Genomic DNA, 24,772 nt, shown 5'->3' on the forward strand with positions numbered 1-24,772 from the left:
CACCTTTTAGCTTGGCATGTAGCTGTATCGTAGAGTCGAGTTTGGGGTTAATGTGTAGCAATGGAACATCCCGGTTTCCCTGCCCGCGTCCCCGGCACAGGGCGTGCGGGCGGCCGGGCCAGGCTGGGTGCCCTCCCCGCCGCCCCCGCGCCCCGCCGGGCCCTTCCCGTCCCCTCCCCTGTCCCTGTCCCCTGTCCCCTGTCCCCTCTCCCCTGTCCCTGTCCCTGTCCCTCCCGGGTGCCGGCGCAGGGGCGTTGGCGTGGCTTGGTGGCGCGGAGGCGGCCGGGGCCGGCATGCGGCGCGCTCTGCATGCCCGGGCAGCGCTGGGGCCCGGGGACTGGGGTGTCACCGCGGCCCTGCCATCCACTCCGGACGGTGACTATTAACATGGCTTCTACGTGTGATCCTCATGGAGCTAGCAGTGCTGCTTCCCCAGAGCCTCGCTCCTGGCCCACCCGAAGCTTTCCCTGGCGTGGCACTGATGCCGGTGCCCGCAGCGGCCGTCCCGCCGCTCCCTGTGCCGCTGTAGCGGTAGGCAAACAGTGCTCCCTGGAAAGCTGTTCCCTCGCCTTTTATTTGGTAGTTCAGTCTGCTATGCCGCTTGCTTGCTCATGGAGAAACATGGTGCTGCCTGGTTATTTTGCCTTCTACTGATTTTTCTTTTTTCCTTTTTCTCTCTCCTTTTCTCCTCCCTCCCCCCTTCCCTCCCATCCTCCTCCACACCCCACCCACTCCCTCCCTTTTTTTTTTTCTTTTTGTTACTGGACTTTATTTTTATACCCATCCACCATTCAGGGAATTCCTCAAGCTGTACTTCCCCCCTTACCAAAGAGGCCTGCGCTTGAAAAAACCAATGGTGCCACCGCAGTCTTTAACACTGGTATCTTCCAATACCAGCAAGCTCTTGCCAACATGCAGTTACAGCAGCATACAGCCTTTCTCCCACCAGGTAAGTGCATCACTGGCCTTTTCAGGGGCGGGAGCGGGGCGTTTCTGGAGCAGCACACCACGAGGCAGCTGTAGGTCCCTGGTGGTGGGTGCTGAGGCCGCTGTGCCAGGCACAGGCAGCCCCTCCAGGCAGGGCACAGCAGTGCCCCTGGGCACAGGAGGGGCTGCCTGTGGGCACGCTGCCTTCTCTCTGCTCCTCGCAGAAGCTGGGTGGGACTTTTCCAGTCTAACACAAAATCAGCATCATGCTCTCTCACCCCAATCAGAATTTGAAATCTCCTCTCTCCTTCCTCTTTCCCTGGATTAACTGCTCTTCCTTCCACATTCCTCATGTGCTTGTTTCCCTGTAAGACCCCTTGGCCTTGGCAGTGGTGGCTCTGAGTCACGCACACGAAGGGGTTTTTTAATGAGGTTTTAATGGGGTGCAGTGATCCCAGGCAGCACAGGCAGTCTCAGGTGGAGAAACACAAACCTACACAAGCAGTCACAGTTTGGGCATCCACCACTGATGTCTCAGGGCTGGTCTTAGACTGAGTAAAGCCAAGTGCTTTGTTCTCAGCCAAGAGTCCTCGTGTAATTGGTGAGGAGTTGATGTCTGTACTATGGACCAAGCAGAAATCCTTTTGGAGGATTAGTGATGGGACATAAAGCTGGAATATGTGCTTTGGTTCTGCTGATGGCACTGCATGAGAAATGATCTCCGCTATGTCCTGGGAGCTTCTGCCCTTGGTTACACAGCTGAAGTAGTTTGTTCCACTTGAACCCACACTAAAGCAGCACCATCATTCCAGGAGTGTGCAGAGCTGATAGATCTGTACTCAAAAATGGGATAGAGTCTGTGAGGACAGCCCTTCATAATGCAGACTGGGAAGGGGAAGAAATACAGCTAATCAGTCTCTACCCAAAAATTTAAAGGATTTTATCCAGAGCATCTTTGGCAAGTATGTTCCCAGGAGATCAGTACAGTGCCCTTTACTATTATGTCTTGATCTGGCATGCAACCAACTTGTGTACTTTAAATGGCACAAAATCAGTTTCTTGATCTAGTGCATTTTAATAATGCAAAAATGCATTGCAGCCACTGAAATGTATTGGTAAATGTTGCAAGGCTTTCTGGAGTCAATAGCAAGATGGGCTGGGCAAGCTGCAGGTCAGATCCCTAGCCCTCATATTAAAATCCATATAAAAATGCATAGGCAGTCACGGACTCATGGAACCACTGGATGGTTGGGGTTGGGAAGGGCCTTAAAGCCCACCTCATTGCAGATCCCCTGCCCACCTTAAAGCCCACCTCATTGCAGATCCCCTGCCATGGGGAGACACCTTCCAATGGACCAGGCTGCTCAGAGCCCCGTCCAGATAGACTCAGAATCCTTCCTATGAATGTTAAACTATTCACAGATCTCTTTTGGCACAGCATGACCAGTGGAGTCTGTAACCTGCAATTTTCTGGCTTCCATGAAAGCAGCAAGGGGCTGGATGGTTTCTGGAAGTGCTGGAGCTACAATTATACTTCCCCCTGGAACTCAGGAGCTGGGGTTGTGGTTTGTGTGTGCCAGACCCCATTTGCACCTCATCATAGACTGGGGTCTTTCCCACTGGCTCTTGACACACCTTACCTCAGCTCTTCCTCCAGCAGATCCACACTGGAGCCTCCAGGAGCTTGGCAGTGGTTCTTGAGCTTCATTAGACCTTTCCTGACCACTGGAGTTTAGTGTATGTTACACAATAAAAGTAAGGGAGTTTTTAGCCTGAACTATTATGAATTCTCTCTTTATATTTTTCAGATAGCTGCAATTTGAGCTTTCCAGTAGTCCAGTACTTTCCCAAAAGTTTGAAAAATGTCTTTGGCTTCTTGCCGTTTTTAGTTTATCCCGCTTCAAATGAGCTGGGATCAGTTCCTGTTTGGGCACAGTCTCGTGGACACGGAGTTTCTCCATCTGTCCCTGCGAAGCCACGGAGGGCACGGAGCGTGGGTGCCCCCAGCTCCACGGCCACGGAGCAGGGCCAGGGCAGCTCAGTGGCATCTCAATTAAAGTGACGTTTTTCAGGTTCACACACCCAAGGTGTGAGTGCTCATTTGTGTTCCTAGTTGCTGCAGGCAGAGTGTGCAGGAGGGCTGGAGGGCAGGACACCTGCAGAAAACCCACACAGGCTGGGTGTGCCCTGGGCAGGACCCTCCCCTCTGCAGGGCACCTCGCTGCTCATGTTCTCCCTCTGATACTGCAGGAAACCTCAGATACCTCTTGTGAGCTGTAAGGCATTGTTCTGGCTGCCTGTGTGCCAGGGATGTGATCACATCCAGGGAGCATCCATGCCTGGGAGTGGGCACTGCATCCAGTACGCCTCAAGTGATGAAATGTTCCTCAGACATTCACATCACCTCTCTCAGCTAAAGCTCCCTCTGTGCACAGCTCCCCTCTTGAGGTGTCCCCAAAACCATGGCTGCTGGAAGCTGCCCCCAGGCTGAGAGGGGGTTCAGGGCAAGAAAGAACCAGGAGCATTTGTGCTGTTGAGATAAGGGCAGTTAGTGTGCCGAGTCAGGAGGCTCTGCATGCCTGGCTTTGGTCCCTGGGTCCTGGCTGCCAGCTGGGGACACCTTGGCAGATTGAGTGACCCTCTGTGAACGTGCAGAGCTCCAGGTCCTCAGACCTTCAGCTGCTCCTTGTCCTGCAGTGCTCCTGGGGCTGCTGTGACATCCTGCCCCGTGCCTGGGGCCATGCTGTGCCTCAGCTCCCTTCTCCTCAGGGGAGTGAGTGCAGCTGCTCTGCCCCAGGTGTGTCCCCAGGTGACCAGGCTGGCCTTGAGAAGCGAGAGCCTCCAGAGCATGGGGTCAGGTTGGCAGGATGCTCCCAGGAGTGGGGTGGTGCAGCTGCAAGGGGCAGGATTGCACTGGCAGCTGAACCCCAGAGCCAGTGAGGAAAGGCTGCAGCTGCCTCTGTGTCGTGTTAACTCGTTGTGTATTTGTTCAATTACTGCAGCTTTAGCACCAGAGACTCCCTTGCTCCTGCCTGGGACAGTGCCCAGAGGCTTTCCTAAAGGGGCTTTCCTCCCTGGGGCCGCTGGGCCTGTGCAAAACCACTGCTGTTCCCCAAAACATTGGGGAGGGAAAGGCCGCACACCACTGCTCACCTCCACAGGAGTGCGTGTGCTGTCTGGAGTGTTGTTTTTAATTAGGCGTTAGATTGGGCAGAAAAAATAGACTGAGGGGGATAATACAAGGGAGAAAAGAGAAAAAATCATTAAAACAACAGTAAACCTAGAATATTTATAGAAATTGCTTTATTGTGTTGCAGAAATAATCTGGTTATGAAGTTGTGGTCATTTAAGTCGGAACATCCTCAAATTAAAAATCTGCCTTGTGCCGAACAGCCAGGGAACATTGAAAGTGAACATTCATTATTCATGTGTTCTCATTAGTAAGTCAAAGCGTCTGAAGTCAAGCTGAATATTAGGATCATAGCAAAAATTATTTTTATTACTGGTAAGAGGGTCATAAAGCATAATATCTGTTTTTGGGAATTATGCCACCCCAGCAAGCATTCCACTTTCTGCCTCATGTTCATTTGCTTTAATTCCCTTTCAAAACTGTGGGCACTGGTCATAATGTTAATGATGATCATTCAGACTGGAATTTGGAGCTTTTCACTGAAGAGTGTTACAGGGATGTTTCAGAGTGGTTGTAACACCCAGCCCATGTGTAGCAGGTGTAACATACACTTGTGCATGGGGTGATGGACCATTGCAGGGTGCACAGCCGTGTGCATGGGGCACCTCTGCAGAGCCACAGCTCAGAGCTTCTGCTCTGAAACCCCATTAATGCCACGGAGAGCCCACAAGAGGGACCAAGAAAGCAGTTCTGCTTACTGTTTGTACTTTTTAGCCAAATTCTGCTCCATTTTTTAAGCTTGTGGGTGATTCCCTTGGCTTCAGCCGTGATTTGTGCCAGGGGAGGTCAGGAGAGACGCCCTTCCTTTACCCTTTCTTTGCCAGTGTGCTCAGTCTCTTCCACGACACAGAGGAGTAATTAGGGAACAGGATGATGCCCTTGCCTTACAGATACAGCAGTGACGGAGGATAACCTTGGCCCCAGCAGTAATTAGAGTGGCCTGACTTCTCCCCTGCATAGTGAAATGCTCCTGAGGCTGTGCATCACGGCTGGGGCCATTTCCCGTCCCTAGTACAGCCTGGGATGTCACAGGGGCAGCCTTGCCTGGCTGCCTCTGCCAGCATGCTAGGATGTGTTTCCATTCCCACTGCAACCTCATTCCCAGAGTTCAGGGGTTATTTCTGTTTCTGCTGTGTCACTCATCATTAACAGTGTTAATAAATGTTATTAGTTAAATTAAAAAGTAAATAATTTATTAAAATGAATATTCTGGAAGATCAGTAAATGTTTATCATCTTGGAAGCAGAAATAGAAGATTGTGAGATCAGTCTGGTGGAAGGCGTTTTGCTGTGTAACTTAAAGAGAATTGCCAGCTTGGTGATACTTTAAAATGATGCCAGAATGATCCTAAAAACACCTTCCTGCTGTGGCTCTGGTTGCAGGGCAGAACTCTGCAGGTGTGGGGCCTGAAGGGAGCTGGGGCTGTGAGCCCAGGCACCAGCAGCTTAAAATACATCCTACAGTGTAGAACAGAAGGCTGAGCAGGGCTTGTGGGGTGTCACTGGGAGCTGCTCAGGGCACAGGGACCATGAGGAGAGGAGAGGAGAGGAGAGGAGAGGAGAGGAGAGGAGAGGAGAGGAGAGGAGAGGAGAGGAGAGGAGAGGAGAGGAGAGGAGAGGAGAGGAGAGGAGAGGAGAGGAGAGGAGAGGAGAGGAGAGGAGAGGAGAGGAGAGGAGAGGAGAGGAGAGGAGAGGAGAGGAGAGGAGAGGAGAGGAGAGGAGAGGAGAGGAGAGGAGAGGAGAGGAGAGGAGAGGAGAGGCTCTCTCTGTCCCACTGTCCATCTGCCTGGATGGCTCCAGCAAGGGCAGCAGGGCCTGGTCCCAGGTCCCTGCACTGGGGACCGCAGGCACCAGGCAGGGTGAGTTGGAAGCATCTCTTTTGATCTGAGAAGACAAGCTTGTGTCCCAAGGCAGGAAGGTTCCAGGAGCTGCGAGTTGGAGCTGAGGAAGGCTTTCCTGGCCATGCAGGGCCCAGCAGGGTCCCAGCACAGCTCCACCTGTCCCCGAGGCCTCGTTCTAACGGATCACTGTGCTATTGTGTGGTTTGATTGTGCTGACAGTTACATGCCGCTGTGCCCGTAATAACAATTTTTCTTCTTTGTTCAATGAAATTTCTAATTACACGTGTGATGGGTTGTTTTAATTCTTTTCCCTTTCCAAATCCACCTTCCTGTTGCAATGCATGATGAGCAGGCTCAATATTGTGCATGACACCCGCTACAAGTGTTGGTAGGTGCCAGCTTTGTTTCTTGATTATCTTAAACCTGTGGTGCAGCTCACAGACCCTCAAAATCCACTGCTAGATTTAACGTACAGCGCTCGTGCCAGTCCATCTCCCCGAGCCTCCTGCACTAACACCTGTCAATTAAATGCGATTGTTTTATTTAATTGACACGGACACGTAGATGTTAATTTTGTACAGCAGTTTTTTATTGCACATTGTTCCTTGGTGGATTTTGACTGGCCTATGAGTTCCAGTGTTTAGAACCTATCTTCTGTTAACTAAAGACTGTATCTTACCATAACCACGTAGCTGCATTCTGTCCTTCTACGAGATTAATTTCTGTTAGCAGTTAATATTTGGGTTGAATTTCTAAAGGACAAAAATTTGTAAATGTAAGGGCATTGAAAAAACTCTCCTGTTGTTTTTCATATTGAAATGGTTAAGCTTGTTTGTGTCGATTTTCTTGATTTGATGGTAACAAGCATTTTCCCCTTTTTTTTTCTCTTCCGTCTCCCTCCCCTCCCTCCTGGAATGCTGTCCTGCTTTGCACTGTGGTTGCATGTCACGCGCTGGCAATGGTGTCTCGGGCTTTCTGCTGTGGTGAACCATGCTCAATGACCCTCCCACGTGTCGCTCTGGTCCCATACTGCTACACTCTTCTGTACGTTTGCTTATTTGATTTTCCTTCCGAAAGTTCCCATGGTGCACGGTGCTACGCCAGCCACTGTGTCTGCAGCAACAACATCTGCCACAAGTGTTCCCTTCGCTGCAACAGCCACAGCCAACCAGGTTTGCTAATTTACAGCTTTGTTCCTTACAGACAACTCGAAATCGGTGCTTTAATGAGCATGGGGGTTTGGATCTGACCTCTTGTTGGCCTACACATTCTCTCAGAGAGCTGCAGCACAGCCTAATCAGCCCTTAGCTGTGCTCCAAAGGTGCTGCAGTTCCATTTCTGATGCTAAAAATAATTGACAATAGAGTTTCTGACTCAGTCTTGACATTTATAGGCCACGCTGCTTATTTCTGTTCTCAGGGATGCAAAGAGCAAGGGATAATACACAAACCCATGATTTATTTCCATTTCTGTGGAGCCAACAGCTCCTTTCAGTGCAGAACTCAGGGAAAGCCAGGGGAGTCATTGTGCAGAGGGGTTGCAGGTTCTTACAGTGTGAGTTTAGCAGTCCAAACATGTTCTGACTCTCCTCTTCCAAGCGTAAAACAAAACCCTGTGAGCATGGGCCACACACAAAAAGGCTTCCTTGAAGCCTTCATTGCAACCTTGTGATTCTCCTTGGAATGGCCCGTTGCTCTGAACAGAGCTCAGATAAGAAAATGCCCATTAGAGTCTGGGTTTGTTTCTCAGTAGGCACCCCAGTCATTGCCGTGTTTGGATGTATTTCAGGAACATGAGAGTAAAGCTTTACCACGTAAGTGATTAGAAGTCCTGCCAGGAAAGCCAGAACCAGTGCTCTAAAGATGAGTCCCTGGGCCAGAGGAGCGGCTGGAGATTTCTGCACAACACCTGGCTGAAACAATAAAAACGTTTTAAAGAGCCTCCTGTTCCTCTTCTAAAAGCTAATTGTTCTTTGAGATTTGCTGGGCAGTTAGTTGTCCATGCCAGGAAGTTGTCAGTCCTGGTCTGATGTACAGTTCTTGCCTCCAGCTCTGTGGGATCACATGTGTGCCCTTTAGAAAAGGGAGCTCCAGGTTCTCCTCAGCGTTGTGCAGGTGTGCTCCTGTGCAGGTAAATGTCAATGTTAAGGCAGGCTTACCTGATGCACTCTGCTCCTGGCTCAGGACAGCCAGAGCTGCAGAGTGAGCCCCAGGGCCTTTGGCTTCGAGCCTTTGCACCTTTACCTGTTGAGCACTACCATTTTGTGCTGCCCCAGCTGTACATCCCTCATTAACCTGTCTGCTTCCTCATCTCTCAAAAATACAATTCCAAATGGCATCATTGCAGTGACACCTAGGCATGCACATCCCAAGCCTCCAAAGGGACCTGGATATTGTAGAATGCCAAAACCAGCCCAGATTAGTCTGCTCAGCAGCTAGCTCGTTCTTCTCTTGAGAAATGTTTGCTGAATGAACAGGGCTTTAAACTTGGCCTAAGAATTTGTGTTGTGAAAAGCTAGTTCATAGGTGGGGCTACCTCTGCATATGTGCCACCTCAGCAAGCAACCTCCTGTATGCCCAAAGTCTCTTAATATTGTAGTTATTGCACCAGACAATTACTTTCAGTGTGTCTCTGTATACTGTGCATGTCCTGAGGGTTGTTAGAACAAGACAAACCACAGAAAAAAAAATTATTTTTAAATCCTCTCTCTGTTAGTAACCATGCACTTCCCAGGGAGACCACAGGGAAAGCCTTCTGCTGTAGAATCTGGTCATTTCATGCCTTTCCTCCCCAGAGCCTCATAACACCCTTAGTGCAGTTCTGCAGCCAAACCTCCATATATACATATATGCCCATATATGTATATACCCTGTGAGCAATGCTGAAGGTATTTAATGCCACCCAATGCCGTGTGCCTGCATGCCAAAGGCTTATAAAGGTGTGGCCCTTCATCTGCCCGGGCTGGTGTGGAAGGTCCTTGGTCTGTTCGACAGCACTGCCCCTGATGCTGCTCCTGTCGGGTGCCGCAGCCTGTCCTGCAGCAGCAGGAAAACATGGTATGAGAAGCTTCATTCTGCTCCGAGCCCCTTTCTGTGGAGTTGGCAATGCTGTGATGTGTGCGCTGCCAGGGGAGGAGAGGGCACGCAGGTGGAAAACAGCAGCAGGACCTGCAGTGAGTTAGCTGAGAAGAAACCCCTGTTCTCTTTACTGGGCAGATTCGAGGCCAGCCGTGGTGCCCGTCAGCAAAAAGGGTCTTTCCAAGTGCCACAGCCATTTGGGATGGTGCAAATCCACGCTGTGTCCTAGGCCCCAGCCCAGTTCCCTGTGCCCGGGCACGTCTGCTCCCCTGGGCGCTGCAGTGTCACCGTGCCCCGCGGCCAGGGCGCGCTGTCACCTGTCAGTGGCACTGCTGGCACTCTGTGTGATCCTGGATTGTTAAACGGCACACTGGGCACATGGGCCCGTGAGGGGAGCCCCGTGCTCAGCCCTGTGTGTGCAGCCGAGCCCTTTGGGGTTGTTCCCTGCTGGGAGGCTTTGCCTGCCGGCCGCTCCGCGCGCTGCCGCGGGAAGGGCAGAGCCCTTCTCTGCCAGCCATCTTCACCAGCTCAGGGCATCGGAGGCTTGGCATTCAAACCCCAGGACACCAACGGCAGTGAACACTTCACAAAATCACACTGAACCGAGGCCACTGTACAGTTCATCATCTGAGACACTGAAAGCACAGAATTTTGTGTAGGCCAACAAAAAGGGCTATTTTCAATTACTGCACTGCATGACTTGTAGATGTTAACTTCTCCTATTTCCTGAACAACCAGTATTAATTATTTCTATTTGTCCAGTAGTACTTAACCCAGTTTTCCAATTATAAGTTGCTATTGTAGTACTTCAGTTGACTTTAACTCATAGTTACAATATAAAATCCACCGACTCACAGCTGATCCTCCCTTTCCCAAACTATGTTCTGTAGCAAATGCTGTGCCTCTGGGTGGGCTCATTGCACCTGTCACTCACTGTTTACATTTCTTATCTGTAGATACCCATAATATCTGCCGAACATCTGACTAGCCACAAGTATGTTACACAGATGTAGACATTTGGTCATCAAACAGTAAGTTCCCAATGAGTTGTTGCTGTATTTTTTCTTACTCTTATGTGTGCAATTTGTTGCTGTAAGGGACAGAATGTTTTTAACTTCTTTCTAATAAAACCAGTAAGCTCTGGGGGTGGAGGCTCTGACCCCTGAGGGGCCATTCCTCTCTGGGGGAGATCCCACGGGTACCAGTGGCCACATCATGTGTTAGTTTGCACATGCCCGCCCAGCAGAATCAGGGTTCACAGAGGTTTATGCTCTGTCTGTGGTGACCTCAGCACTGAGCTGAGAGCATACTTGGGGGGAAGACAATTCCATCAGGTTCTCTTCTGAGAAGAAGAGAAAGAATGGCTTTTAAATCTCAAAATTTGGAACTCCAGCATTTCCTGGGTTTGGAAACACTTAATTCTCCTGTTGTTGTGAGATTCCCACCCGTGCAGCCATCCCATCCCAGGATGGTTCCTCTTTTGTGTTACCTTCCTTTCTCCTGTGCTCCATTCCTGCCGTGTTTTTATTGAATTCCTTGGCCATAATGGAATTATTTCTGAGGGTGAGGAATGACCCTTTGGCCACAGTGGGTTTGTAACCACAGCTGCTCCTTTCAGCTGAGCATAGACATTGTTAAAGCGCTGGAGTGATGCAGGGAGGGTGGATGGCACAGGCTGGGGTGGGTGGGATGCCTCGAGTGGGATGGGACGGTTCTGCTGCCCTGCAGGGACACAGCCCCTGTGCGGAGCTGGGGCTGGTGTGAGTGACCCGAGTCCTGGCTGTGCCCAGAACGCTTTGTGCTCTTCCCTTCCCAGATGGTATCGGCGGCGAAGAGGCCGGATTGGGGTGGGAAGAGGCCGAGCTCATTAGCCATAGTGTATGTAAATACTGTCCAGCAGCACTGGGAACCCCTCAGCAGTGACATCACACATTGCATGTTAACGAGACGAAGCGAGACCGTGGGACTCCACTGCACACTGTTGCCTATCTACTTTGTACATTGAATTGGTATTTGTGCTGAGGTGATTCTTGTCCGGGCCCGCAGCATCGTCCGCCTTTCCCGGCGCCGCCGGCGCCGCCGGGCTCTCCCCACGCCGCCCGAAAGACCGACGATGCTGTAACCAGACATCTGTTATGTATTGGTACGTCTGTAGACCAAGATATAATTTTTTAAAGTAAGTTTATTTCTTTCAAGGTTTACAAATAACGAAGGTGCACCTTGTATTTAAAATTGCCATTATAGACGAGAGCGTGCATGCACAGTAATTTTTTGTTTAAGAGTAATATTTTTAATGTAATAGATTGTAAGAAATGAGAAGAGAGGAATCTGACAGAGATGAATGTGCCAAGCAAAACCACAACTGTGTATATTTTAAAGCACATCAATGGCTTTAAGTACCACGTTGTTAAGGATTCTCATGAAGTGCCATAGACTGTACATCCATCAGAGTATTATTTCCGCAGTGTTATTTTCAGAACCACGTTTTCACTGACTTGATGAGTACTGATCAGTCAAAGGGCACCATTCTGTTTCAAACCAAAGCTGTCTCAGAAATGGCCAATTGCTCCTCACAGCCAGTGGGCAGCAGCAGAGAGATGCTCCAGCTGTGCATAACCCTTACGGACAATATTACCTATAAACTCTCCCAAGGCGTTGTATGTCGTATTTATGCATAGTTACTGTATAAGGTGATCTGCAAAGGGAAAAGCCATTTCTGAGACACAGTAACAAATGTTTGAGGAACTTCTTTTGCTCTATTTATAGCCTCTGTCTCGAGTCACAAGGACTATAAATGTTTTGCAGAGATGGGTTTCACTTTAATTCATCAAGTCCCGCGTCCGCGGCGACTCTAAACAAAGACGCAGAAGCACTGACAGCAGATGCATGACAAACCAAAATAGGACAAATGAGACGTTAATTAGTGTAGAAATTGGGTGGGTTAATACTCGGGTGAGTTTTATATGTGATTTTTTTTTTTGTTCAGATTAACTGCTTATAGCCTTAGAAAGCCTTTACAAAATAAAAACAAACAAATAGATGTGCATTCAAGTTCTAAGAATGGATTCATCCAAAGGAATTCCTTTTTGTGGTTTGGATGTTGCAGCCAGTAAAGGATATTTTTGCTCTGTTCAGCCAGGGGCTGCCTGGGGCCAGGCCCCGGGCGGGCAGGGAGGGAGAGGCGCGGGTTCGGTTCTAGAACTCGCCATACTCCGAGTTTACCGCGAGTTTTTATGCTTGAGAGAGATGCTTTATAGATAAGAATGATGTATTGATTTTCCTGATTGTACTGTACATCTATTAAAGCCTTAGATTATTACATTACGGGTTAAAACCCATACCAATGTAATTTCAATCGTGTTAAGAAAGTATAGGTGACTTCACATGTTATTGTAGTGACTTACCATAGAGAATTTACTTATTTTTTTCTTGTTAAAAGTGTAGTTTTTATTTCTTACATTTATTAGCTCGTTTTCATTTTCTATTACCAGTTGATAACCATTTCAGTTCATAGAATTTTGTTTTATTAGAGTTTACTGATGACTTTTTCAAAATACAAAAAAAAAAAGTAGTTTTCTTCATAACATACTCAGTTTGGAATCTATATGTAGTGTCTTATGAGTATTCGTATTATTGTTAACTAAATGATTTCTATTTTACTGATCTAATACGACAATGTAAGAATGTCAGTCATTGTTAGTTCTTGTCTAGTTTTCATTCAAAGAACAAAGATCTTTTATATGGATATCTTATAATTATATAATCATTGCTAAGTAAGAAGTTAAGTTGTTGCTATGGCAACAATCCTGGCAGACAATTGAGTAATATTTTGATGATTTATTTTGTTTGTAATTAGTTATTATGAGAAAAAAAAAATCTAGTTCCTAGATATTAGAATAAAATTTATTTTCTACTGTATCCATTTCAAATGTTAAAATATTGTTTAAATATTTTTTGAAATCCCTGAATATCAGGCCTTGTTATAAATAAGCTGCATAATCAATAGATCAAGGGACTTTTTGTTGATAATCCAAATACTCAAAGTTTACGTAACAAGAATTCTAGTGTGTGTGTGCAAACTCTTGAGGGTTGATTATGCTGCAGTTGGGACGTCGAGAGCGAAGGTTGACTTTTTGCACTTCTGTATATAGTCAAAAAAGAGAGAAACCTGTATAATAGTAAGATCTTATTTTGAATAAAAATGTCTATAATTACAAGGAGTTTTGTTAAGGCTAAATAAAATGACAGGCTGAACAAAATTGCTTGCAAAAGTGGCACAGAGTTAGCACTCCATCCCCCTTCCAAAAAGTTGCTTTGCTTTATGTGGACAGCTTGTAGTTTGCCAGGATTTTTTCAGCTGGAAAGATCTGCCATCCTTCCGAGATCTCATGACTGACAGAAGCTCCACTGGGTCAAATCTGCCTGAAAATCATTAAGAAACAAAAAAAAGGAAAAAAAAAAAAAGGAAAAAAAGAAAAAAAAAAACGCAGGTACTTCAGCCCATCCAGGGAATCATGGCTCAGATATTCCGTACATTATTCAAAATCTACTGCATGTTTAAAGTATCAAAATATATTAAAGATATATGCTATTCAAACCAGTTTCTGACAATTTCAGTGGTTTCTTGTTCACAAAAAAAGATTCTTCAAAACAAGTACTGACATTCACAGAGTTCAACCATGGACAGGCAAACGGATCAGCACCCGTAGCTGCAGGGTAGGGGATCGTGTTCTCTCGCAGCGGTCCTGTTCTTTCAGCAGGTGAGCAGCAGCCTGGGAGATGTTCCCTTGTCATGGAAGCCGTGCAGGAGCCCGCTCGTGCTGTGGTGCCAGGGCTGCGAGCTGCCACAATCAGTGATTAATGAATTAATGAATTAACGAGCTGCAGCCCCCGGGCCATCTGCTGGAAGGACGGGCGCGCTTGGGTTTGCTCTTACGTAACCACAGACTTACTTTGCTTGTAGTTGCTCCAGTTACGTACTCTGTCCTGGGCTGCAATTTGGGTTTATGCTTATTTTATTATTACTGCTATAGTTGACCTTGCTGTATGGAAAAAATAAAGTGAAATTGCCCTAATAAAAGTTCTCTTTCTTAATTATCTTTTCCTCTACCAGGTTAAAAGCGGCTCCACTGCGTTACGTAGGCTCAAACGTGTCTGTGCGCTTGTGGGACTGCCCACAATTTATTTTATTTGGTACCGGGGCTTCTCTGCACCAGCACGTTCCACCCACAGATGTGTATTAAAATGCCACCTGTTGAGGATATTCCTGTTAGATCCTGGGGGTAAATGCAAAGCACCAGGATCTCAGAATCGGCCCCCGCTGTTGTTACCCTCCTGTGACAACACCTTTGAGGTTCAGGGACACACTGGGACCCCAGGCCCTCCCTGCAGGGAATGGGGCACAGGGAATGAGGGGCTCGGGGAGCTGGATCCTCAGGGAACTGCAGAACAGGGGGCTGGGCGTGCAGGGAATTGAGGGTGAAGGGAGTGAGGGGAGCTGGGGTTAGGGTTTGGGTTAGGGGTGGGGAGCAGAAACCTGGGGGTGCAGGGAAAGGGGGAGCAGGGAACGAAGGGAACTGGGAAGGGAGGTGAGGGAATGGGGCTGCAGTTGAGCGCAGCCAGGCAGCAGCTGACATTAGAGGGAGCTCTGTTGCCACGTGTTGCAGTTCCTCCAGTTTCCCACAAATCACTGATTATCAAAATTTTTGATCACAACGTCACAACTTTAATTGATTGAAGGAAACACCTCGGGGCAGTTTTTTTCCAGGGGGATTGCGGGTGTCTCCTGTGACCCCCAGCACGAACCGGCCTTTCCCAGACAGGTCTATTGGCCCCGTTCCCCAGCTCAGCACACCTGGACACTCCGTTCCTCCTGGCCGAGCACCCCGGCCCCTGCACTCCCTTTGTGCCATGCTCAGGATGGCACCGGCATCTCATTTATCCCCACATTTGGCTGCCAAGGGCAAACAGCGTGTCGAGCAGTGCCGGTGTTCAGAACTGGCAAAAAGAGCCCAGCTCGATTTTCCTCTGTAGCTGAGGCTGCGGTGGCGCCCGGGTCTGTCCCGGGTCTGTCCCGGGTCCGTCCCGGGGCTCTGCGGGACCCTGGGCCGGGTCTGTCGCGGGGCTCTGCGGGCGCAGGGCAGCAGCTCTGCCCGGGGCTGTCGCTGCCGGAGGATTCAGGATCCAGAGCTGGGGTGCCGAGCAGAGCCACGAGAAGGAGCTGCTGCCAAGGCGGCTCGGGAAGTGCGGCTGCGGCACCTCGGATCCCCGCCACCTCTCTGAGATGTGGCGCCTCAGTGTCCCTGCCATCCTTCGGGCATGTGGCACCTCGCTGGCCAGTGCCAGCACAATGACAACCACGGGAGCAGCACTGACAACTGTATCAGTGGTGAAAAGCAAAATAAACGGATTTTGTTCCAAGGATCACCTGTGTTTGCAGCTGGGATGCGTTTCTGAGCTGGGGGAAGGTTCTGGGCCTTCAGGGAGGGAGGAACAGGAACCTGGGGAGAGTTCAAATCACCTCTGCTCCCTGGGCAGGAAATGGTTGCAGGAAGAAGGAAGCAGAATAATTCTGAGGGTGGTTTTGCTCCAGGTATTGGGTGCACCGGGCATTTTGGGTGCTGGCTCTGCCCTGAGGGGTGGCAGCGCTGCCACGGCCAGGGCTGCTGCCGGGGAGACCCCGACTCGCGGTGGCCAAGGGCTCTGGCTGTGGCCACCGTGCCCGTGGTATCGGCAGCCGTTAGCAAAGGGGGGAAATGTGCCCAGAGTGCCTCTTACCAGCTCTGCCAGCTGCTGCTGGCTCCAGCTCCTCAGCTCGTGGTTTCTGGTGCAAAAAGGAAAATGATGTGAACATATCGTTACTGCACAAAACCCTGTTCTGAACATCTGTGCTGAAGTGAAAACTTCATCCTAAAATAGATGCACAGATAGAGAGGAGCAGCTCATAGGAGAGAGCTGGAGGGAATTCACAAAATCCAACTTGGCCTATAAAACTTTTTGGGGGTCCCTGAGCCTGTACCAACATTCCCTTTTAAGGGTCTCCCTGCCTGCCTGTGTCCACCTCTCCCCACACCTGGTATCAGTCACTTTGTGCCTGTTCTCCAAAACGCCTCCACGCTGTTTGGAGGATGTGTCTCTGCTGTGAGACGCACACCCTGGGTCTGGGCTGCCCTTTTGTGGGGTTATCCACCAGTCATTTCCTTTGGAAGGGCCTGCCGTGGCCTGGCAGTGCCGGACGCCTTCCCCAGTGAGCCTGTTGAGCCCATTGCTGTGAGCCCCCGGCACAGCCATCAGTGCCAGCCCCTTCCTGGCCATGCCCGTGTCACCAGGGCAGGCTGGGCTGGAGGTGCTGCTGCCCGGGGCAGCTCTGGCTGCAGTACCTGGCCAGGACTCGGTGCCCAGCCCAGTGCCCTGGGCAGTGGTTCAGAGCCTGGAGTGCCAATTCCCTGCAGAGTGAGGGGCTGGTCCCCCCAGGGTCCTTCCCTGCTGCCTCTGTGCCTTCTGACTCACCAGCAGGTGCATTGAGCAATCCTCTCTTTCCCAATCTGTTTTCGTGCTCAGGAATCCAGCCACCAGGTTGCTTCGAGGGCAGCAGGAACCCAATCCAGCTGCGAGTTCCCACACGCAGCTCGCAGGTGCCGGCACAACCCCGCGTTTTCCAGGGAAGGGAGGCAGGGCTGTGCCCAGTGCCCACTGCTGAGCCCCAGGGGCTGCCACCGGCTCCCCTGGGCGCCATCCTGGTGCCATCTTATTGCAGGGGTTCCACACTGTTGTCTGCTTATCACAAAAGTTTCACACCTTCTTGATATTGTTTTGTGGGCAGCTCTTCAGAACGCTGATTGCTTCTTCTTCACAAAGCACCCAACTGACTCCAGTTGCCCCCTCACCCAGCCACCCCACTCTTTTGTAGCACTCTTCTTCTCATTGGGTACAGTTGTGACCTGTTAGAGTCAGGCCTGTTCCTAATCTTTGATAATTGGCCCAGCTGCAACCCTTCAGGGATGAGATTACTTTCTACACGATCTTTATTTTCTAATATTCTATCCCCCTACCCCATCCTGCAGCCTGAGCCAGCCCTGGGTGGCTCTCAGGGCGGGCAGGGCAGCTGGGGCTGCCCAGGGCCAGCTCTGTCCCCTCCTGTGGGGCTGGCACAGGGATCTGACAGGAGGGGACAGGATGGGGCCAGCCCCATGCCCTGAGGTGCCCGAACATGGCAATGACCCACGGGCAGCCCCCAGTGTTAGAAACGGCCAGAGCCCCGCTCTGTGTTTGACGTGCCTCTGCCGTGTCATTCCACATTCACTGCCGGAACGTGGCCCTTTCCTATTCCTGGACATCTCCAGGCATTTTCCTTCTCCCTGCTGCAGCTCCTGGCCCCTGCCAGCCCCAGCCCCTGGCAGTGCCCACCCCCGCTCTGCCCAGCAGGTCAGTGTCCCTCCATCCTGCAGCCAGCCACACACACAGCAGGAAGGGACATGCTTCCAACCCTTTTTCTTTCCTTCCCTCCTTTTTCTCTCCCCACAGTCCTGGGCGAGAGTTTGTGATGCTGCACTTTGAAGGTTCCCACTCAGAACAGATGGGCAGCATTTTCTTGTACTTGGTTTGCACATCCTTTCCACATGCGGTGAATAATGATCACACAAACCAAGCTGCTGCTCCCAAGGGGCACCAGCTCAGACTCCTGCAGGCCAGGAGGGTCGGTGAGGGGCCTGGCAGCCTGTCTGAGTGTGCTGCGGCAGTACTCCTGGGCAAACACAATTCTGTATTATTTTTGTAAACCCTCCCATCCTCCTCCTGAGCCGAAGCCTCATTCTGGGGAGAAATCTGTTAAGCCCAGCACATGATATCTGTCGGCCTTGCTCCGACGCAGTTTTCAAAGGGAACGGGAAGAAACGTGTCAGCGGCTTCGTGTCTCCTCTTGCCTTGGAGCAGGTCCCGTGCCAAGCCGGGGATGCCTTTGGCAGAGCTGCTGCCTGCCGAGCATCCCGGTGCATCCCGGCGCTGCTCCGGGGCCGCGCACCTGGGCCGGGCTGCGGGGTCCCGGGCTGCGGGGCACCGGGCTGCGGGGGCACGGGGCTGCGGGGGCACGGGAACCACAGGCTGCGGGGGCACGGGAACCACAGGCTGCGGGGGCACGGATCCCCGGGCTGCGGGGGCACGGGAGGCCCGGGCTGCGGGGGCACCGGGCGGCGGGAGCCCCGGGCTGCGGGGGCACGGATCCCCGGGCTGCGGGGGCACCGGCACCGGGCTGCGGGGGCACGGAGCCCCGGGCGCGCTCGGCAGCGCCGGCAGCCGGGGCTGAGTCAGCCCGGCCCTGCCGCTCCGGGGGAGGCCCAGCTGTCTCCTCGGCAGCTCGGAGCGGCTCCAGCCCCCGTGCGCGGTGCCTGCCCACCGCCCGCCGCCGCCACCGGGAACAGCGAGTGCCGCCGCCCGCTGCCCGGGGACGCTGCGCGAGTCTCGGTGGGGCTGACGCGGGCCGGGCTCCGCCCTCTCCCCGAAAGGAAGGGGACAGGAGCGTCGAACCCGCAGTTTTGGAGCTGCTGCCGCGTCCCGCGGCTTTGCCAGTGGGGTCTCTCGCGCCCCTTCTCCTCTCGGGTTCTCTCCCGGGTCGGACCGGGTGGTTCCGGGACAGAGGGCGCGGCAGGGACGGGCTCGGCTCGGAGCTGCGCCCCGGAGCTCGGCGCTGGGAGAGCCGCGGGGTCACTGCGGTCCCGCCCCCGGCCCAGACCCCAGCGATGCTCTGGGAGCAGCCCCGGCGCGCACGGAGCCAGCGGGCGCTCCCGCACGGATTCCCCGCACAGAGCCGGCCCCGTGCCAGCGGTGCTGATCCCGCACGGATTCCCCGCACAGAGCCGGCCCCGTGCCAGCGGTGCTGATCCCGCAATGCCCCAGCCCCTCTGTGGGCACCACCCCGGCCGGGGGCTGTCTCTGCAGGCAGGTTGTTGTCTGTTTGCGCAGGGTAAAGAACTAACGGAGGTCTGAAATTGTGCTCTTGAGCTTTGGAAGTGGGTGGGGATCATCACAGCATCGCGCAATCCATTAAAAATATAATTCTGCTGCGCTGTAATTAAAATAAAAATTGTTTGCAAATCACGCGGGGATTTGCTGTAATTAAATGTTCATTGTCAGGCTCCCGCTGGGTTGCAGAGGCCTGAGAGCGAGTGGATCTGTCCGTGGAGCTCAGCAGCTCCATTTGCTGCGGGAAGCCACCATCTGAGAAACGCCAGAGCAGCCAAAGCAGCGCAGGGAGAGCCCGGCCCGGGCTGGCGGAGGGTGGCGGGGCAGGGCCGGTCCCGTGCCCGGCCCGGGAGGAGCAGCGAGCGGGGCCGGGCCCGGGTGGTGCTCACCGGGCACCCAGCGCTCCCCGCCGCGCGTTCCTGCGTCGCACTGGGGCAGGAACTGCGCGATAACGCAGAAATGTGCCGTGCTTTATCGGGGAGCACCCAGAGCCACTCACCGGGGTGCTCCGGGGGGCTCGGGCAGCTCTTGGGACGCGCTCTGAGCCCAGGACGGGGACGGTGCCGCTGGGGGACGGCCCAGGGACAGCCCCAGGTACCAGCGGCTCCGACTGCCCCACTGCTATTTCCCCACCCAGGCTGAATCCCATGTTTGCCTTTATTTCTCGCTGGCAAGGGAATAAATGCAATGAGAGAGGAAAAATTCTGTCACTCACTCTGCAAAACTGCAAGGGACTGGAACTATTTTAAGAAAGAGGGGAAAAAAGGGTAAAGTTTCACCAAAGGTCTTTTAAAATCAAGGTTAAACAAGGAAAGACTTGGAGATGAGAATTAAGGGACTCGGATAAGCTTTGCTGAGGAGAGGTTTTCTTCCCTGTTAGTTTTGCTTATGGGTTTATGTCAGTTTTATGGAGCCGTACAGTATAATTTATCCAGTCTCTCCTATTTATGGGTACATTTCAGAGTAGAATGCTGTTAGCAGCTTGAAGCACTGCCATGCTCCAGCACTTTGGGTTTAACACTACTCAATGTGAAAAAAAAAATTAATATTTCGACTCAAAATAGTGAATAGCAGCTATGAACGTAAAAGCTTCGCAGCTCCCTTCAAAGCTGTCAGAGCTGCCCAAGAGGAGCAATGCTGATGGGCAGCAGCTCTGACGGGGCCGGGCGGGCTCTGGGTGAGCGGGCACGGCCCCGAGTCTGTCCCGGGACACCCCGAGCCCTTGTGGGGACAGAGAATCGCCCTCGGGGTCTCTGGAGGGGGCAGCGCCTCCAGGTGAGGCTGTCCCGGTGCTCTTCGTTCCCGACAGGCACAGACAGACAGGAGCTGTGGGAAAGCCCAGCGCCCGTGACTCTGAGCTCGGGGTCTCTGTCAAACACCCGCGGGTTTTCCATGGCTGAGCGCTGCTCCCCAGAGCTGCAGTCTTTAACGAAACGAGTGAATTCCAGCAGGAATGAACTTCCTGGGAGCTGGCTCTGCCCCACGCCCACGCGGGACAGAGCGCTCATCCCCAGCTCCCCTCCAGGGCTGGGTTCCTTCAGTGCACCTCAGGAATCCATGCCGGATTCCAGCAAATGCAAAAAGTCGTTAATTATTAAGCAGGGCTGTATCTGGGGGAAGTCTGATAACACAGCACGGGAGATAGAAGTGTTTGTGTGGAACAGCTGCTTGTGCAGAGCAGCCCGCGGTGGAGGGAAGGGAATTTATAAATAAAGAGTTACAAATTGTCAACAAAGGCCTTGGCACGAACGGCCAAGAGTTCAGATAAAAGGGGAGCTATTGAGGATCATTTTCCTCAGGCCTTGAGGAGCATTTGGGAACTTGCAGGAATGAAGATTGTTTGGCCAGGCCCTGAACCCCAGAGAGCTCCTGGAGCCGTGCCAGGGCTGGGGATGCTCCGGGCTCTCCTGTCCTGAGGCACAGCACCCACGGCAACCCCACTGAGGGGCAGGGAGGAGCAGAGCCCTCACCTTGTCCAGGTGCCAGGTGTCCTGGCTGAGGGCAGTGCCCCTGAGCTCCTGTGGCACCGAGCAGGGGTGCCGGGCAGGGGCCGTGCCCAGCTCGGAGCCCCAGGGCAGCAATCGGGCTCCCCTTTAGCCAGGAAAGGCACGGGACGGTGCTGTGGGATCCGGGCTGCAGGCAGGAGGAGGAGAAGCTGCATTTCAGTGCCTGGGGAGGGGGAAAGCCCCAGAGCCCCAGCCCAGTCCCCCTCCCCATTCCCCACTCCCCGCTCTGCTCAGCACGGGCCCCTCTCAGGCCCCCGCAGCCCGGGCTCAGGGGCCTGGCCCAGGGCACAGCAGCAGCTCCCAGAGGAAACGGGAAGGGACACGGAGGAGTCACCCAGCAGCATCTCCGGGTGTGGGAGCGCAGCGCTGCGCAGCCCAGGGCGCATTTCTGCCCTCTCTGAGGGCATGGGCTCCTGCAGGCCGGGTGCCAGCTCTGTGAGGAGTGCAATCTCCTCTTTATTGTTGAAGTAATAAACACGATGTGCTTACACCCCAAACCAAACAAAGCACCACCCCAAACGGTTGAGCTCCTTCACCTGGGATGGCAGGGGAAGAGCAGAGAGCACAGAGGCTCCGGTTCTGCTGCACCAGCTTGGCTCAAGCCCCAGCTTCACCCAGGCTGTGAGGGGGAAGGAAGGTGGCTCCTGGGCAGCGAGAGCTGGCTGCGAATGCACGGCACATCCAGCTGGTGTGCAGAATGAGGAGCAGCTCCCAGCATCAGCCCTGTGCTGGCAGCACTGGCACACCCAGGGAGAGGAGATTGGGATCCTGGAGGTGCTGAGGGGACAGAGATGGGCTGCGAATGCACGGCACATCCAGCTCGTGTGCACAACGAGGAGCAGCTCCCAGAGTCGGGGCTGTGCTGGCAGCGCTGGCACATCCAGCTCATGTGCACAACAAGAAGCATCTCCCGGCGCTGGCACATCCAGGGAGAGAGGGTTGGGATCCTGGAGGCGCTGAGGGGACAGAGACGGGCTGAGCAGCGAGTTCAGCCCCCTGGCTCCTGCGTGCCTGCTGTGTTTGTGCCCGGGTTCGGCTCATTGACAGGGGTCCTGTCCTGAGCGAGCGGCTGGTGCTGCTCACCGGGCAGTGCCTGCCGGGAATTGCTTCTGACCCCCGCTGAATTTTCAGGGGGCTGCGGGGCCCCAAGGGGTTTTTGGTGCAGCTGGCACAGGAAACAGATGCTGCAGCAGATGCTCCCCCCGTCCCCGTGCCCCCAGCTCCGCTCGGCGATTGCGGCCGGGCTGCGGCGGGGCCGGAGGCACCGAGCCCGATCCGCTTCCTGCCCCTGCCCCTGCCCCTGCCCCTGCCGGCCGCGGCCTCTCCGGACGCTCCTGCGGGCACCCAGATCAGCGGAGGGACGCTCTGTCCCAGAACATTTCAGCGGAGCTGGGTCCCGTCATCTCCTCCCGCCGCTCGTCCCCGCCCGCAGCAGCAGCAGCAGCAGCGGCGAGGCGCCGGCACCCGGCACAAACCCAGAGGATTCGGCTGCTCACACCCCGAGGCAGCCAAGGAGGGTTTGAACGAGCTGGCAATGCCGTTTCCTTGTTTTCAAAGCGCACTTGCGAGGATTTTTGCTGCTCTGCTCCTTTGTGGCCCCTCGTGCTGCTCCTGTCCGAGCGCTGCCCGAGGCACCCACCGCGACCCCAGACCCTGTGTGCAGCCCTGAGCCTTGGGACCATTAACAATCACAAGGGAATCTCGCAGTTCAACACTCCTGCAGCGATAATTCAGGTCTCTGACAGCCCTTCCCAGTTCTGCATTCCCGAGCGTTTTACCGGGGTGTAAATTTGGATCATCCCGTTTGCTCACCAGTTAACTGCAGCAGGGGCCGGGGTTTGCTCCCTGCCGTGGCCAGGCTCCCTCTGGAAGCTCCTGCCCTCCCACCAGCGCTGCCGCCCCCACTTCTCGATTGCAACAGCCTTCGTGGCCAGCCCCACTGGAATTAATTCTGCTTTCCAATGAATCATGCTGAGAAATGTACGGTGTGGGAGCAGCAGGATTATTTTTGCTTCTGTCACGGACGCTGGCAGAGTGACCCCCGCTCCTCCCACTCGGCTGCAGCTCAGCCCGAGGCAGCGAAACCCGAGCTGCCCCAGGGAGCCCCAGCCGTGTCCTGTGGGGCTGTGGGGCTGTGTGCCATGGGGCTGTGTGCCATGGGGCTGTGTCCTGTGGGGCCATGGCTCTGTGAGGACCCCAGCCCAAGGGGAGGCTCTCAGACCCTGGTTTCAGGTACAGCTCAGCCTTTGCTCTGACCCCGCTCTCTCTGCCCCGGGGGCACCGCGCTGCAGCCTCAGGGGCAGCAGGGAATCCCAACAGGCAGCAGGATTCCAGCAGCAGCCCCTTCCTGACCCTGCTGCTTCAGTTCTGCAGAAATCTGGGCAGGGAAGAGGCAGAGCTGCCGAGAGCTGGCAGGAGTCCTGTGCTGTGCCCTTCCACAGCACATTGCCAGGGCAAAATGTGAATGGTTTGGGTTAAAATCCAGCTTTTTCTTAATCTGCCCTGGCAAAGAGAACCGGCTCCAAATAGATCTTTGTTTTGATTCAAGAGTAAAATGGTTTCTCCAAGGAAAAAAGCAAACCAACCAACAAACAAACAAACAAACAAACACAGCCACCTCCACAGCTCCTCCTGCCCAGGGGTGGAGGAGCATGTTGTGGTTTGTTTTCATAGGAAAATCAGCCTTTGTTGGGAGCGTGATTCAAACGTGTAGGGACTGGGACTTGGATCAGTTTCCAGGGTTTAGCAATAGTTTGCAACACGTGTGTGATTTCTGGTGAGCTGTGTGATGAGGAGTGGCCAGGCTGCAGCAGTGGGGGAAAAGGGCTGCGCAGGGTTTGCCACGGTCCTGCCCCAGGCAGAGCTCCTCGGTGTCAGAGCTGCCTGTGACCTGGAATTCACATTGCAGGGAACAGCGTCATTGCCTGGGGAGAAAGGCCTGCGTGTACCTGGGGAAATATTCCACCAGCATTTAAGGGGAAATGTTTGTGTGGATGGTGTGAGTGGGGTCCCAGGGGAGCTGCCCTGGGGTCTGTGTGCAGCCTGTTCTGTTTGTGGGTCTGTGGGATCTGTGTGCAGCCTGTTCTGTTTGTGGGTCTGTGGGATCTGTGTGCAGCCTGTTCTGTTTGTGGGTCCCTGGCTGTCCCTGGGGTCTGTGTGCAGCCTGTTCTGTTTGTGGGTCTCTGGGGTCTGTGTGCAGCCTGTTCTGTTTGTGGGTCCCTGGCTGTCCCAGTCACTGCAGCAGGGTCCCCTGGGGCCAGGCTGGGCCCGTGCCCACCCCAAACCATGCCAGGGGTCCCGGGGTCCCTCGGGGCAGGCTCTGGGGGTGCTGCTCATGCCCCTGGCTCTGTCCCTCCCGTTTCAATGTGGTTTGAAGAGGATCCTGCCCCCGGCTCCTGCTGTTCCCCATCCCAGCCCTGCTCCCCAGCCCTGGGTCTGCCCATTCCCAGCCCCTCCAGGGGATGCTGCTCCTGCTCCTCCTGCCCCCCTGCTCTGCGCAGAGCCCAGGTGCCACCCTGCAGCTGCTGCCTCAGAAAAAGCCAATTTCCAGCCTTTCCTGACAGCAGCACTGAAGGAAGGAAGGGAGTGGATGAGTGAGTGGCCTCCCACCTGGAAAATACCTTTTCTGCCTCCTGCATTGAAACCATCCCGCTGTGAGCATTAATACTTCTTCTGCAGCTCTAGGAAATACAATAATAGGTTGCGCATTCAAACCAGCTGCTCGCTTATTTTTTCAACTGCCTCTGAAAAATGCCTGTAATTAGGAAAAATCTAT

The 24,772-nt window shown here is 53.4% G+C and overlaps 1 protein-coding gene across 17 annotated transcripts in view; it reads left to right on the plus strand.

Moving 5' to 3' along the window:
* Positions 1–14,114, plus strand: part of MBNL1 (muscleblind like splicing regulator 1) — a 65,805-nt gene extending 51,691 nt beyond the window's left edge. For 11 of the 17 annotated variants that reach the window (XM_059479056.1, XM_059479047.1, XM_059479062.1 and 8 more), the window contains 5 exons: positions 796–949; positions 6,310–6,345; positions 7,035–7,129; positions 9,991–10,065; positions 10,851–14,114. In XM_059479056.1, coding sequence (XP_059335039.1) covers positions 796–949; positions 6,310–6,345; positions 7,035–7,129; positions 9,991–10,047 — 342 coding nt within the window. In that variant the 3' untranslated portion in view covers positions 10,048–10,065; positions 10,851–14,114. Of the gene's footprint in view, positions 1–795; positions 950–6,309; positions 6,346–7,034; positions 7,130–7,745; positions 7,898–9,990; positions 10,066–10,850 lie in introns of those variants that run through there. The other 6 variants (XM_059479049.1, XM_059479052.1, XM_059479054.1 and 3 more) reach the window with 4 other exon arrangements.
* Positions 14,115–24,772: the final 10,658 nt, after the last annotated feature.

The sequence above is a fragment of the Ammospiza nelsoni genome, chromosome 10, assembly GCF_027579445.1.
Source record: "Ammospiza nelsoni isolate bAmmNel1 chromosome 10, bAmmNel1.pri, whole genome shotgun sequence".
In the NCBI taxonomy this organism is placed as follows: Eukaryota; Metazoa; Chordata; class Aves; order Passeriformes; family Passerellidae; genus Ammospiza; species Ammospiza nelsoni.